The sequence below is a fragment of the Lolium perenne genome, chromosome 3, assembly GCF_019359855.2.
Source record: "Lolium perenne isolate Kyuss_39 chromosome 3, Kyuss_2.0, whole genome shotgun sequence".
Taxonomy (NCBI): Eukaryota; Viridiplantae; Streptophyta; class Magnoliopsida; order Poales; family Poaceae; genus Lolium; species Lolium perenne.
The window spans coordinates 296,390,640-296,406,792 of NC_067246.2; the positions used below are offsets into that span (position 1 = coordinate 296,390,640).

General features: G+C 42.2%; 1 protein-coding gene across 1 annotated transcript; it reads left to right on the forward strand.

The window, feature by feature from the left end:
- The first annotated feature begins 4,671 nt into the window (after positions 1–4,671).
- Positions 4,672–13,346, forward strand: LOC127340179 (uncharacterized). Its single transcript, XM_071827600.1, has 8 exons — positions 4,672–5,659; positions 6,680–6,951; positions 7,051–7,177; positions 11,370–11,600; positions 11,694–11,738; positions 11,895–12,013; positions 12,087–12,170; positions 13,272–13,346. Exons 1-8 carry the CDS (start codon positions 4,687–4,689, stop codon positions 13,344–13,346), a joined length of 1,926 nt encoding a protein of 641 aa, XP_071683701.1. The 5' UTR covers positions 4,672–4,686.
- The last annotated feature ends 2,807 nt before the right edge of the window (positions 13,347–16,153 follow it).

Sequence of the window (16,153 nt, forward strand, 5' to 3'; positions counted from 1 at the left end):
AGGCGTTAAAGAAGTTGCTGTCGAAGGAAGAGAAAGACGTCCAGACCGCGAAGCGTCGTGGCCGGCGCAAGAATCTGAAGGAGAGGAATGCAGCGGCAGCAACCCAGTAGGTGCAGGCCGCTGCCCAAATGGCGTGGCAGAAGCAGGCGAAAGCCGACAGCCACTTATGCCTCCATCCTGGCCTACCGGAGGCCATGCTCTTTGTCAAGCAAGAGAGGATCATGGCCATCGCTTCCCTGACCTCGCGGTGACTTCGGTAAGTTCCCAGCTACGTCCTGAAATGCCTGCACCCTCGCAGGTCCACGCAGCGTCGCGGTTCGCCTCCGGGGACGCCCCGGTGCACTTCAACGGGGCCATGGTTCCCGGCCTAAATCGGACGCCGAGGAGCGGTGACTCGTGCCTGGCCGCGACACAGGAGACGCGACAGGTCCCGGAGGAGAGCATGCTGGTGCCCCGCACCCTGCTTGAGGAAGTGACACCATCTGCCCCGGCGATGGACGACCCAGTACGTTGCTCTCTCAGTGTCTCGCTCTACAGTGTTTCATTCGTCTGACGTCTGGTGATTCGTAGGCCTATTGGACGAGACACAATGAGGGCGATATCTAGGCCATGATCTTCGTCGGCGGCTTTGTCGGCGAAGGCGGCGTCGGGACAGGACGCAAGATCAGTGGCAACAGACGCATGATGGGGTGGACATCGATGGTGAACGACTATTCTCCACCCAGCCCACGCAGGCAACAATCGTCTACATCGATGCCAATGAGGAGGCGCCAACAGGCCTGTCCTGACCAGGGATGATGCTGGCAAGAAGAAGAGGGAGAGCCACAGGACCAACGGCTTCAACAACGACGAAGACAAATGTTTGTGCGATGCGTGGCTCACGACGAGCAATAACTTCATAAATGGTGCCCAACAAAAGGGCAAGGTCTACTGGGCCAAGGTGGTCCAAGAGTACGAAGAGAGGAAGCGTCACGCGTCCTACGAGATGAAAAGCGATCTCTGGAAGTGTCCATACGAAAAAGATGGAACAACATCAAACAAGAGACCTCCAAGTTTTGTGCCGCCGTCGATCATGTTGTTTCCCACCCCCAGAGCGGCACGGGCGTGCTTGGAGTGGTAAAGAAACGAGCATGATCATTCCATCTACGTGCTTAGCATTAGCAAACCATGAACATAACTTTACCAATTGCAGGTACCCAGGGCCTTGGAGAAGTTCAAGGCAACACATAGGCAGGGCTTCTATATGGTCCATTGCTGGCAAAAGCTGAAGACGCGTCAAAATGGAGGATTGACTATGAGGCCTACCATGAAGCTGTCAAGAATGGGACAGCCATGTTGGTCGTCGACGGCGAAGACGACGATCCTGGTAGAAAGCCCTTCCACCTTGTCCCCAGGGCCATATGTCTACCAAAGCCGATCTTGTCGGGAGGCATCAGCCCTTGCGTTGAGCTAGACCTTTGAGAAGATCATGGCGGACTCTCAAGCCGCGCTGGACAAAAGGGACGAGAAGAAGTGTCTGGGAAAAGAGGCCGCAGCTGCCATCTACGGCAACCTCACCAAAGAGATTATTGAGGTCCAAAGGATGGACGTCGAGGCCAAAAGGTAGACCCCGATGATAAAATGCGTGACATCGAGGCCAGAAGGATGGACACCGAGGCCAAGATTCAAGTAGACGACACAAGGATTATGCTGGCCGACTTGAGCAACATGAACGGCGACACCATGGCCTGGTTCATGAAGAAGCGCGCCGAAATCCGCGCGCAAGCTCCCATGATCTGTGACACCATTATCAACTACCATGGCCCCTTTTTAAACTATATTTGATGTTTTGATCATGTTTGGGCACCTTTTAGACTACATTTTATATCGTACCTTGTGCACAATATGATGAACTTATTTAAGACCTTAATTTGATCCAGTATGATGTGTTCATGCTAGTTGCTTGTTTTTTCTGATTTTCAATATTTTAGATAAAATGGTCCGCGGCCAAGATACGCCGGGTCGCTGGAGACACCCGACACAAACATAAGTATGATCATTTTCGTGTCCGCGGGCCGATGCAAACGGACACGGGCGGTCATTTGGGCGTCTGAAATGTGCCGACCCACTGGAGATGCCCTAAGTTTGATGCTTTCAAAACACTGGTAGAAAAAAGGGCTTTAGTCCCGGTTCGCAACTGCCATTAGTCGCGGTTGCTCAACCGGGACTAATTAAGCGCGACTAAAGGCCCCCCTTTAGTCGCGGTTGCTTACGAACCGCGACTAAATGTCCGTCCACGTGGGCGGCTAGCATGCGCCTGGACGAAGGACCTTTAGTCCCGGTTTGTGTCCCCAACCGGGACTAAAGGTTATTTCGTTAAATTTTTTTTTAATTCATTTGGGTTTCTAATTTTTTTCACTCCGTTTTTTTTTCTAATTTTCTATCTCTAACTACACTTATCTCTAGTCAAATTACTTACTCGTGGTCAAACTTCCCGCTCGGTCACCCATCCTCCCACTACTCCACCTCTAGCACACTTAACTTCCGAGTTATATTCCGTCCCGCATCCAAGTGCTACGCGCACATGTATGTGATACTAGTATCATATCAATCTTATTAACATGTTGGTCGATGTCACATTTTTTTATTGTTTGAATTTTAGATAATTTTTTTTCATAAACAAAAATAATGATGTAATAATAATCGTGAATAAATAAATAAACATTAACTTTTTAATTTTTAATTTTTTAATTTTTTTTTGCCAAACCTAAAACCTAAAAATTTGAATATCTTAAAATTGGGTAAAAGCAATAGTAATCTTTATGCTGTATGCAATTATTAATTTTATTTTTTTAAAAAAATTAAAATATAAAATCCATAATTTATAGAAAAACTAAAATCTTAAAATTCGGATGTAACTTTTTCCCAGGATTTTTTTGATATATTATACGTTTTTTTTCCGACGTCGTATGCAAAAGTTATTGAGGTTTTACCATTTTTAAACTTTTTTTGCAAAAAAAGTGAAAATTCGAATTTCTTAATTTCTCCGAATAGTAGATTGCATAACATACAAGAATATGAAAACAATTTTTTTTTTGAATTTTCTATCATTTTCTTTTGTATTTTACAAACCAAAAAAAACTCGGAAAAACCTTTAGTCCCGGTTGAGGACACCAACCGGGACTAAAGGGGTACCCTTTAGTCGTGGTTGGTGTCCCCAACCGGTACCCTTTAGTCGCGGTTGGTATCCCCAACCGGGACTAAAGGTTTTTCCGCTGGCCGCATCCCTCCATAGCCCTTTAGTTCCACTAGTAGAAAAAGGGGTACCCCTTCGTCTCGGATGGAGCATTAGTCGCGGGTCGCCTCACGAACCGCGACTAAAGCCCCTTTAGTCGCGGTTCGAATATTACCGGGACTAATGGGGGTGGACGGAAGCCTCTTTTTCTACTAGTGAAAGTTCCTTATTTCAGTTTGGATTTGAAATTAAAATCCCCAAATCGAGTTATGAAAACCCAAGTGAAAGCTGGCTATTCAAGCCTGTTTCCCCGTCCGATCTTCCTCTTCCGAAGACGGGTGCTTTTTTCCCTGAAAAAAGAAAAAGGAGGCTTTCTACTACAATGGTCGCTGCTCGCCAGAAGAGAGGTTTCCGCCGTTGTTTGACCGGCGAGTCAGAGCAAGTGGCGCTATAGACGTCGAGATTTGGTGGTGGTTGAGTAAACTCTGATTCGGTGTATGCGTGGGGGTCTGGGGGAGGTGAGGGTACGAAGTGGAGGCGACCGGGAACTGGCTCAATAAGCCATGACCCCCCATCGTGCTAGCCTGCTAGGTGGTACTTCCCATTGACTTATTGATTTTCTAAAATATCAGGCCGCGTCCATCAGTGCTAACAAATGAGTGCTATGGCATACTTCTGCGTTGCTACCGAGGAACGTCTCAAATCAGCAAGATAGCTCGATCGCAGGCGTTAAGAATCACCCCTACGGAGTAACAGGTATACATAGCTTGACTCACAATCATGATCTATTAAGTTCATGGGATTATGTTTATTTGTTGTCCATCGCTATTTTTCACCTTGGCCTTGCACAAACCATTTCACGGAAATTCAGAATGAACCTGTCCTTAGACTAGAATAATAAGTATGCTTCGAGGGGTTTGGCTTCAGAGTCAGGATTTGTTTGGGGATGAGAAGTAGAAGACACCCAAATGACCAGCTTCTCCGAGGAGGCACACGTCAGGACAGGGGCAGCTCCTCAGATTTTGCAGGTTGAAATCATGTATATGCTGCCAAAATTGTGTCAAAATCACGATTATCTTCCTCCCAATTCGTGTTGCATTGCCCAATCTCAGCAATAGGGAATTTTTCTTCTCTGCCATAAGATTTTTTCAAAATTCTATATTTTCTGGTAATTCTCACATTTTGTGTTCTTGCACAAATCTGAGCACTCCAACTATGTCCTAATTGTAAGGATATGCATCCAAAAACAAAGTATGTACTTCATATTAAGTTTTTCTGTGTGGACACTTATTCACATTCGTGTTTGGAAAATGAAAATGCTTTTAATAAAAGTTAAACCAATTTTGCGTTGTCCTTACTTGTAGAGGTATTTCAACTTTCAAGTAAGCATGCTGACATTAGTTGACATTCTTACACAGGCAAGTCACACCTCTCCTTGTTTGCCGAGTTTGATATCGGTTTGTAATTTACAAATGGATTACCAAGGGAACAATGTTAGGGATTTTCTTAATGCTAATGGACATGTCGTTCTTAAAAGGGTGGATAACAACTACAATCTAAAATCTTTCAGTCAGAAAGAGATAGAAGACATCACCAATGGGTATTACACCGTGCTGGGAGAAGGGGGATTTGGTAAGGTTTACAAAGGAAAATTAGATGATCTCCGTCCAGTTGCAGTAAAGAGGTACAAAAATGGAACTAATAAAGAAGAGTTTGCCAGGGAAGTGATAGTGCACTCCCAGATAAACCACAAGAACGTCGTCAGACTGCTAGGTTGCTGCACAGAGGAAAATTCTCTTATGATTGTAATGGAGTTTGTATGCAATGGCAACCTCGAAAATATCCTTCACTGCAGCAATGCTAATGTTATTGTCCCCTTCCCTTTGGAACAACGTTTGGACATCGCCATTGAGTCCGCTGAAGTATTATCATGCATGCATTCAATGTTTAGTCCTGTTCTTCATGGTGACATCAAACCTGCTAATATACTTTTGGACGAAAATTTTCGGCCAAAGATATCGGATTTTGGGATAGCAAGATTGCTTGCTGCTGAAGGGAATCAGTATACCAGATCTGTCATTGGCTGCATAGGTTACATGGACCCTTTGTTCTGTCAGAGTGGGATCCTGACTCCAAAGAGTGATGTATACAGTTTTGGAGTTGTTTTACTGGAAATTATCACGAGAAAGAAAGCTGTGGATGGAAATATTATCCTAGCTCAAAGTTTCGCTGAAGCCCTTAGGAAAGGGAAAAAGGTGAGACGAATGTTTGATGAGGAAATTGCAAATGATAGAAAGAACATGAAATTGCTTGACAATATCGCAAAACTAGCAGACGAATGCTTGAAAATGGAGGAAAAAATGCGTCCAGAAATGGTTGAAGTAGCTGACAGACTTAGGACAGTTAGGAAAGCTTTCCATCAACGCAAGGGCAGAAATTCTACAGGTAATAACAATTTGTATTGCCGTTCGGTTGGCATGGAAATCATAATAGTTCCACCTTCCTTCAGTTGATGTCAAATCTATCTCACTAGTTGTCTGAAAATTATAATAGTTCCTCTGTTTTGTGGTTGTGCACAGAACAAATTATTCTGTGCTCCGCCTCAAACTATCCGACCAAACCTAACTCGCCCTCTTGTAGCCCAATCTGCCACCATACATTGATGGTAGTAATTTTTGGATCAGAATTTAAATGAAGCTTGGAAATTTTACTCTTCATCCTAGGTAGTAGTAGTAATTTTACTATTGATCAACAAGAGATTGTAGCAGCAGTAATTTTCAACTCACCATTTACGATGGGTTAAAGCACTTTTAGGATATTTGTGGCCGTAACTTCGTCCTGGTATTTAGATAGGTTCAAACCATTTACCATCAAGCATCAATCGGCTAGAGGTTGCTGGTAATATTAATCCATGTTTATGACTTACTGAGAAGGTTTAGCATCAAGAGGGAAGTTTTGTAAAAGCAACAGGAAGAATTGCTAGATACCGTGAGCGAGGCCTACTTGGATCGTGCACAGCATATGTTCTATTGTAGCCAATTCCCATTCACTATTTACTGCATATGTTTTAGCATTCTATTGTCAACCCATACGATTCTTAGTGGTCAGATTGCTCATTCTACGTTCTTGCTTAAAATATCGCTGGCGTTGTAGTCTAAATTCACTCAGAATTAGTATTTCAATAAAGTGAAAATCATGCGTGATTACATTAAGTGTACTTCTTTATTAAAACACAAATATTAAGATATATAAACATGTTTTATGATTGTCATTCCTCTTGTGCTACAAGGTATCTTACTGGTGGTTCACGTCTATCGGGTCCACATATAGCACCATTTCATTCAGACTTTTCACTTCAGGAACTTGTTGATAAATATTCATTGTGCTAAATAGCACAACTAATAGTTGAATGTTTATTGGCAGCTTCTCGTATTAGATTTTTATTTCAATTTTCCTCTAATGCAGGTAGCAACATTGGACTTACTAGAACTGCACTGGCAGAGAATGTGATTTCCCCTACCCCTGCTACCTCTGTTACTCTGAATAACAATGACAATACTCTACCATCTACGGTACCGACCATTTCCATGGATGAACTGCAGGAAATAACGGGGAACTTTAGCAATGACGCTCTAATAGGACAGGGCTCATCCAGTAAAGTTTTCTTCGGAGTGCTGAAAGATGGACATATGTCCGCGATCAAGAAGTTTAATCCTACAAAAAATAACATTTTAGAGGTCATGACCGCGTGCTTTCGTATTTCACAGTTCTAGTTAATTAACTTAATTTATCAGTACAAGAAGGCTTGCTTTCTAACTACCACCCTTCAGCTGCAGATTCCGGTGGTCTCAAGATTCAAACATAGGAACGTTGTCCAGCTTCTAGGATACTGTGTTGAAGGAGACAACCGTGTTCTTGCTTACGAGCACACATCCAGGGGGTCCTTGCATGATATTCTTCACGGTGAGTTTTTCAACTCGTTTTTTACAGTGAGTTGTTACTTCGGGTAGGCGTTTTGACCCCTGCTGGGCTTTAGGGAGAGGGAGATCGAGGGGGAGGGTGAGAGGTAAGGAAATGGAGCAGGGAAATAAATTTAATTCAAATTAGGACGAATTTCGTGAAATTGACGAGTCATAGTGCAGAGTGAGAAATATAATATCGGCCTAAAATTTTGGTCAAATTTCAAAAAAGAACATACGCAAGAACTTCTAATAAAGTGAAATCAATTTTTTGCCACCAGCTTAGCTATAGTGCATTAGTGGGGGGTCTCTGTAAGTATGCTGGGTCGCAAGATTGATTCCGTACCATTTCATTTAATTGTGCTAAATGGCTTTTAGCGGCAAACGTTAAATCTAGCAGTTTTCGTTTTCCGAAATTTTGCGGAATTTTATGAACCTCTGTAAGGCCCGAATAAAAACCCGAAAATGGAATGTCTAACCCCTCAGGTCTTGTTTGGCACTAGAATTTTTATGGGTATTAGTGGGGATAATACTATAAAGTATTAGGTGAAACCTCTACCGTCACTCAATCGCCATTAAATCTCATCCACAATCCACTAGGTAGGGGTAGAGTATTAGGGCTCCTTTGATTCATAGGATTTGCATAGGTATTATGTAGGATTTGAATCCTATATAAAAAAAATTCTACACATGTTATTTGATTCATACGAACATATCATATAAAAATCTTGTAGTGTAAATCCTATAAAAAAACATTAGGTCATATCTCATGGAAAATTTCTTTTCGTACAATCAAAGACACTTCATCTTCCCATAGGAAAAAAACATGAGGTCATATCTCATGGAAAATTTTCTTTGGTACAATCAAACAAACTTCATCTTCCCGTAGAATTCAAGTAGCCACGATATTCCAATCCTATACTTTCCTATTCCTATGATTTTCTTTCCTATGAATCAAAGAATCCTTTAGGGATTGAGAAAAATACACTAAGATTTAGGAAAAATGAGGATAAGCTGGGATAAAACTCATTCAATACTCTAGTACCAAACATGCTTTTAGAAGTAAGTTGGGATTTTAAATTTGGTGGAGATTATCCCCATTAATTCCCACGAAACTCTAGTACCAAACATGACCTCAAAGGATGACGGTGAGGGAGGGAGAGAGGGGGGAGAGATAAGCCTGGAATGGCAACACTGTTGTGCTATTGTTTTTTTCTATTAGATCTATTTTTGATGTTTTGGTTGTTATTAGGGGGAGACGATCATCTTATGATATGCTCACTACTAGGAAAATTCCTACCACCTGCGAACAAGCGCGCCAATGGTAACGGGCTACCGCCGGCGCACCAGCCTCGTACGCCAGCGATATATGGACACACTACTGCACTTGTTAGATACGCTGGCGGTACCTTTTTTGCAAAAAAAAAAAAAAAAAAAAAAACTAGGACCAACGCCTAGTTGTCTACGTGATTTTACACAAAACAACCAAAAAACCAAAAAAAAAAGCAATCGAGTCCATGACGCCTCCTTGTGGTGTTGACGAGAGGAGAGGACCAGTAGGAGGTCATCGCCCATGATGAGAGCAGGAGCATAAATGAGGGGACATGGCGACGAGATCCCACCAGGGAATCGTCTGTGGCGGAGCAGGGCATCGAGGTTGGTGTCGAGTAGCGTTCCTTAGGTGGGCATCAAGGAGGATTATTGTGGATATGCTAACTAGGTGTAGCACAATAGGGTCTCAATTCCTGTAAGCCCGAGTGGCCCATAGATGGTGGTAGGGCTTATGGCCCAATTAGGCGATCTAGTTGCCGGAGAAATCATGATAGAGGAGTCTAGTCCGGAATCGGTGGGACGGATCCAGAGCCCACATAGAGGAGGTCAGATCCGTGACGTGCATGGTAAGATAGCTTAGCGTAGTTTAGACCTAGTCGCATCCGATTGGAACTCTACCATTTAACCGTAGATCCGGAGCCTTTATAAGCCGGATCCTGAGGGACCTTGAGGCACAACACAACTAAACTCGTTGTAATCTCGCACTTGTTGCCCGATAATTTTCAGACAAGTAGCAGTAGGGTATCACCACCGTTGTGAGGTTTCCGAAGCTGGGTAACCCGTGCGTCTCCGTCCCGATGACTCCTCGTCCCATGGTTCCCACTCACTCTCCCCTCCGTGAGGCACCCCTCACTGGAGTACCGTCGAATATGCAATTACAAGGAGGTTGTGGTCGGCGGCAGCTGCTCGAGGAGGGTGGTTGCAGCTAGGGCTTTGCCTCTCGGGCATGAATGCGCAGAGGGAGATGAAGGGGAGGCTAGAGGGAGGAGGGGAAGAAAAGAGAAGAGAGAGGGGAGTAGGCGAGCGGTGATGAAGGGCAAGAGAAGGAGGGGACGAAAAGATAAGAGAGAGGGGTGTGGGCGGTTTAGGTAACAACCGTCTTGTTTTCAAATTAAAGTGAGTTTACCTCTGGCAGCGGTACATAAGTGAGCCCATTTGAAAAAAGCATTGCGCTAAAATTTGTAATGTCGAAAATTGAGGAACCTAAAAAATCGGTAAACGGCCTTAGGCTGTGAATTCGGATGTAGATTTTTTTTGTAGATACATTTTCATATAAAATCTTTTTCATCCGAGGTCGTATGTAAAACATGGCGTCATTTTGAAAAACATGTCAAAATTCATGTTTCTTATTTTTCCTTACAACTAAATTACATGTTATATGGATATCTCGAAGGATTTTAAATTTTGATGTTTGTATCATTTTCTTTTGTTTTTACCAAAACATAAAAGGCGATCCACGGGGGGTGTAATTTCTGCATACACTTACCGCCGGCGCATCAATATAGTGGTACACCGGCGGTAGCAATATACCACCAGTGTACCACTATAATGGTGCGCCGGCAGTAAGAGGGGGAATGGCTTCCCTGACTCGGACCTAGGCAACTCTTATCGCGATGCGCCAATTTGGACATGCCGGTGGTATTTGAGCAACACCGGTTCATCAATATTTGGTGCGCCAAATTTTGGGCATGCCGGTGGTAATATAGGGCCGGCTGATCCTTGTTTGGTGCGCCGGTGGTAACTCGGGGTCTATAGGTTTTTTCCTAGTAGTGGCTGGAGGGACTTGGCTCTAGAAGGGGAACCTGGAAATAGAATTATCTAGATAAGCTTGTGTTCAGCTGCGGTGTATGACTGTATCACTGTATGTATGTGTTACAGGGTCTAGTCTTAGTATATGTCCGAATTAGAAAAGGACATGTTTGCTTTATAGGAATCAGCTAGCAAAGAATAGAGGGAACATTTAATTTAAAAACTGCGGCAATCCTTTAACAAACATTGCTCTCAGCTCTTCTAGTTCAATCAAATTTGCGTGTATCTAGAGTATTAGAACTTTCTCACACAACAAAACAGAACTACAGAAGAACAAAACGACAGTAAAGCGGGAGTAGATTTTGACAATACCATATGGCAAGGTAGTTGAACAGGCATGTAATTACAACCAGCGCCGTTAGTGTGAGAAATGAGTCGTAGGACATACTCCCATGTATTCTAACTCGGTCGTTTTAGCCGCTACTACTATATTCCGATTGCTTCCAAATACTTTTCAGGTCCATTTTGAACAAAAGAAATTATCAAAGCTTGAGAAATCAAACAAATGTATTTTATTTTAGGTATCCATAATAGGTGTCGTAGTTTTAGCTCAATTTCGAACTAAAACCAGGATGGATAGGAGGGAGTTTTTTTTTCTCTGAACCACATAAACGGATACTTAGCCAACTCACAATAGTGGCAGACAGCAAAACATGTCCAGCTTATACATAATAGCCCATTAGAGCTCATGGCTAGTTATTACCTTCTTGCTGCCTTTTTTCCAGCCTCTAACACAGCAGATGCTACAGGTGACAACATCTATTTGACAAAGCGATTATCTAACATAATATGCAACTCGGATTTATCTAGATTTATATGTATCTAGATGCGTTTTGGATGTATCTAGATACATCCAAATCCGCGACAACCAATATGAAACTGGTTTGTCTAAATTCAAATGTATCTACATGCTAATACGCGTCTAGATACATATAAATCTTCATAAACCCGAGTCACTTATTTCTAGAGGGGGGAAGTATCATGATGAATCAACAAATTGATCAATAGCTGTTTATACTATTAGACAAATCTTATATTTTGGTTTATGATCACAGGTAAAAGGAATGTTATTGGAGCCGAACCAGGAATGGTTCTATCATGGGCGGAACGAGTGAATATTGCCCTAAGTGCTGCAACTGGACTTGAGTTCCTCCACAAGAAGGCACGGCCTTGCATTGTCCACGGTCACATCAAGTCCAGCAACATACTTCTCTTTGGCAGCGACGTCGCAAAGATTGGTGGCATCGGTGTTTCACATGCCCCTAGCTACATAGATAATACTTTTTTGGATCGTTTGGATGGTACTCCCTCCATTCCGATTACATCTCCGTGGAGGGGACACAACACGTACCTCGGTATTGGACGTAGTACCTCTCATGGTCGGATATGTTCTGGTTACGAATCGCCTGAGTACCTCTTGAAAGATACACTTTTCGATAAAGTCTTCAAAGATGCACACCTCTGCTTTCAAGAAGAAGAAGAAGAGTAGGCAACCAAATGTACCATGCTGTCAGATTATCCGCTGGAGCCTGGAAAATCATATTACTCTCCTAATTATCATACTTTATTTTGTTCTATTAGGCAATTTAGCACAAAAGACGATGTCTACAGCTTCGGTGTCGTGCTGCTGGAACTTTTAACAGGCCGGAAGGTATTTGATGCTACATTACCCCGTGACCAGCAAAGAATCGTGACATGGGTACGTATGCACAATCATGGATTTGATTTCGTCAGAAGATGCAACGGCAGAAAATAATCACGTCGACATGCAGGCTACACCGAGACTTAGCAAGGACATGCAGCAATGCGTCGATAGGAGGCTTGGAGGAAAATACCCTCCCGGGGATGTCACCAAGGTATATTCTTGAAATTTCAGCCTGTATTCTCCTTCTCCATGCTCTACCATACCTAGGAAGAACCTATGCAATTATGACTGTGGATATCTATCACGGGACTTAGTTTTTTTCGAGAGCACGCCAAATACTTGCCTAATCTTTATAGAAGTAAGAAACTCAATTACAAGAAATCCAACAATCAATTGCTATCAATTTGTATGGATCAACACCAACACACTCACTAAACCACTCCTACACTCGAACCCGACTATAGTTACTAAAAGAGAGTGGACTTTTAGAGCAGGTGCTCAGCACGCACCCGTATCCGTACCGTCTATTTTGCATCAAGATTCGTGCTAGTTTTTTTCTCCCTCTCAAACAACTTCTCATTTTTGTATCTCTCACACCAAACAATCTTTGAACTTGGAATTTTGCAGAATAACAACTAGAATTTATGAAAAATATTTTGGATTTTTTATGTCATTACGTAAATATATATTTCAAGAATTATTTTGAATTTTAAAATAATTTGAAAATTTAATTTTAAAAAAAAAACAAACTATTTTTTCCTTATTCTGTTTCTTCTGTTTGAGTGACTTGCAGAAAAATCAAATCAAAATATTTTATAATTTACAAAATATAAAAAAGAAAAAAATCAAAAGAGGTAAAGGTGCGCAAAGCGCACGTGCGCTACTACACATTTCCCTTTATAAACAAGATAAACTAGATGATGCCCCGCGCGTTGCTGCGGGAATATGTTAATATATCTTTAAAGAATTTCAAATTGAAAAGTATTGTACATTTAGTAATGTAGAATATCAGCCAAGCAAAAAAAAAACCTATGTACCTTGCATAAAGTTGAAATAAATCCCATATATAGTTATGAAATTGATTAAAATAAATCATTGGAAGAATAAACATATCATATTCTATAACGATAGAGTGCCTCGTTGGTTGTTTTTGTAAATTTAGTATACACACTATAAAGTCTGGAATATGCTTAATCCCATATTGATGCATCATGAGGCAATGTCACGCAATCAAGGCACAATGGGTAAAGGGATACTGAAATCAAAGCAGGGATTAGTATATTAGATGAATAACTGAAATCGCTTATCCCAGGAAAGAGAGCAATTGCCTATATTTTTCAGAAGAAAACTGAAGGGGAGCATCTACAGTATGGCCATCCAAGGTTGAGCAGGATACATGTTCAATTCCACCAGCTAAGTCATTGTGTGCCCATTCATCCACAATAGCCATTGTTCCTTAGCACAGTACAAATTAAAACAGTAGGAAGCAAGGAAATAGACAGTGCATACGCTTACTTCAGTATGGTTCATCATTTTCTGAACTTCCAACATTACCTGAAACATTGGTACTCCAATATTATGTTCGAAAATCACATACATTGAGCACTGGTATCTCACACTATCTTGACATCGATTCGTTGTGAAAAAGCAAGCGACCAATAGATAGATAATAACTAAATTCAACGTTCCGTTTCACTGCATTGTCAGACATTATGGAAAATAGACATATGGCCATATAGTACAATATACAACATCTTTTTTTTGGGTTCATACAAATAGTAGAAAAAAGGGAAATACACAAAGGTGTAATCGAGTTGTTGCCACCACATCCGTTAGCAGAATCACAATGCATCAATAATAATAATGTGTGGTTTATGTAACAAATTTCTCAGCAAAAAGAAGTCTCTAGAATTTACAAAGGTCCAATGAAAATTGACATGTACCATTAACAAGGGTGGCCTCACATGAGTGCCAAAGTTTTAAATAGCCGGCTATAGGATATAGCCGCGACCTCCGAAAAAGGCTATAGCTAGGCTATAGCGAGCTATAGCCATTTTTTAGCACATGAATGCCTTTAGCCGCACCTTGCTCGAAAGGCTATAGCCGGGCTATAGCGGAGTTGTCGCTTCACATGATGAGTGCTGGTTGCTGGCCAGGAGTTGTCGCTTCACATGTCCAGCCTGAGGTGCCCTTCAGGTCGTCGTTCTTATTCTGGTAAGTTGCAGTGGCAGAGGTGGACTCCAGGTCGTAGTTCCTCAACCAGGATTTCGGAGGAGTTGAACGTCGTGCACAGGGGAGGATGGCTCCAGCGCAAAGCCGGCATTATAGGCATCGATCTTGAGTGGTGCCGGACTGCAGATCCATAAAGAACGAAATCGGATGACGAAATAACAAACGATGTTAGATCCTATACTGCGGGAAAATTTCGCGGCGCTTGAAATCTTTACTATAAAGGGAGGAAGAGGAAATGATTTAAGATGCCCACCCGTACTGGAGGACGACGGGAGCAAAGGTCGAGGAGTCGAGCTGGAGCACGGAGTTTAAATAGGGGAAATCTGAACGAACTCCTGATATGCTTACGTTTCTTTTTGCTCGACATAGTGGGGGAGAAAAGAGAGGGTAGAGCGCCGTCTTGAGATTTAATGGAAAAGAGGAGAGACGACTGGCCGCTTGGTGGATGTAGATAGGCTGTTCGGCTGGTATACGTAGTGGGCTGCATTTACCACGGGCTGAAGTAACGGGCTGCATGGTTAGGGTGCATCCTTGAAACTTAAGGCAATTAGTTAACTTATACTAACGTACTAACATGAGCACATGCCAGGAATATCAGACCGCGCGAGTGTGCAATAAAAGGTGACGTGGCCTCACCACAAGCCAGAAAAATTATGTAGTGGGGGACTCCTATATTTATAGATAGAAGATTAGTGTTCTGGGAGAAGCATCTCTTTGTTACCAGCATGAAACTAATTTTGCATTAGCATTGATTTTCCATACAATTATGTTGTTTAAATTATTAGCAAAAGATGATGACGTGGGGAGCTGCATGTTGGTAGAAACATGTTAGTGGGATGACACATGGCAACTTAGTATTGGTTAGAGATGATTGATGAGGTGGACAGAGAATTATTTTTAGTGGGTTGCTCCAATTTAGATATTATAGATAAGGTTAGAAGTGTCATGCCTATAGACCGCCTCGAGACCGGGTCTGGATGAGGCAGCCGCCGGGCGCCTATAAACCGAGAGGCTTAAGGTTAAAAAGATCCTCGCCGTAGCCTCCCATGTTGGTAAAAAGACCCTCGTTGTAGCCTCCAACCGTATAGAGACCTCCATAAATAGGTCGCGGTTCCCTTCCTTTTGCAGTGCAAATCACGAACGGAGAGTATCGATACATATGTAGATAACCTGCAAGAGAGAATATTTTGTATCATTAAAAATCTTGTCATTTTTACATAGCCAAAGCAACCATATAACAACTAGCGCTCCCACCTTAATAAGCGTTCTAAACATGTGATCAATACCGTGAAGTCAATTCCCAAAGATATTAGCAACACTAGTCCGAGGATACAGATCAGAAACTACTTGGATGCATGACCATATAGACCTAACAAAGCGGCATTGAAAGAATAAGTGTTTGATTGTCTCATCATGGTGACAAAACACACACTTTCTACTTCCATGCCAATTCCGCTTAACAAGATTATATTTGGTTAGGGACGTAAATACCAACAAAAAATCTTAGTTTTAAGTGGTATTTTCATCTTCCAAATTTTCTTGTTATTATTGATTGGTATTTCAGGCTGGATAATCGCATTATAATAAACTTACGTAAAATTACCAATTGGAATGTAAGTTCCAAGCAAATTCATCAGGGTCTTCCGAAAGGTGAATGGATTCCAAACGAAGAAGTAAGGCATTCCATGCAACCAATCTCGGACCCAATAAATCTCTTCTAAATGTCACAGACGGAGGTGAGGTCGCCATTACTAGAGCAATAGTATCACTTTTGTGACGAACAATACTATCTAACGCAGGATATTGTTCCCTAAGAGGTCTATTCCCTAACCAAGAATCCTCCCAAAACCGTATTTGCGATCCATCCTTTATCGTGAAAGTACCATATTGGAATAAAAAAATCTTCGTGGCAATTAGGCCGGCCCATAAATGTGAGTCTCCAGGTTTCCAAAGGATTTGGAA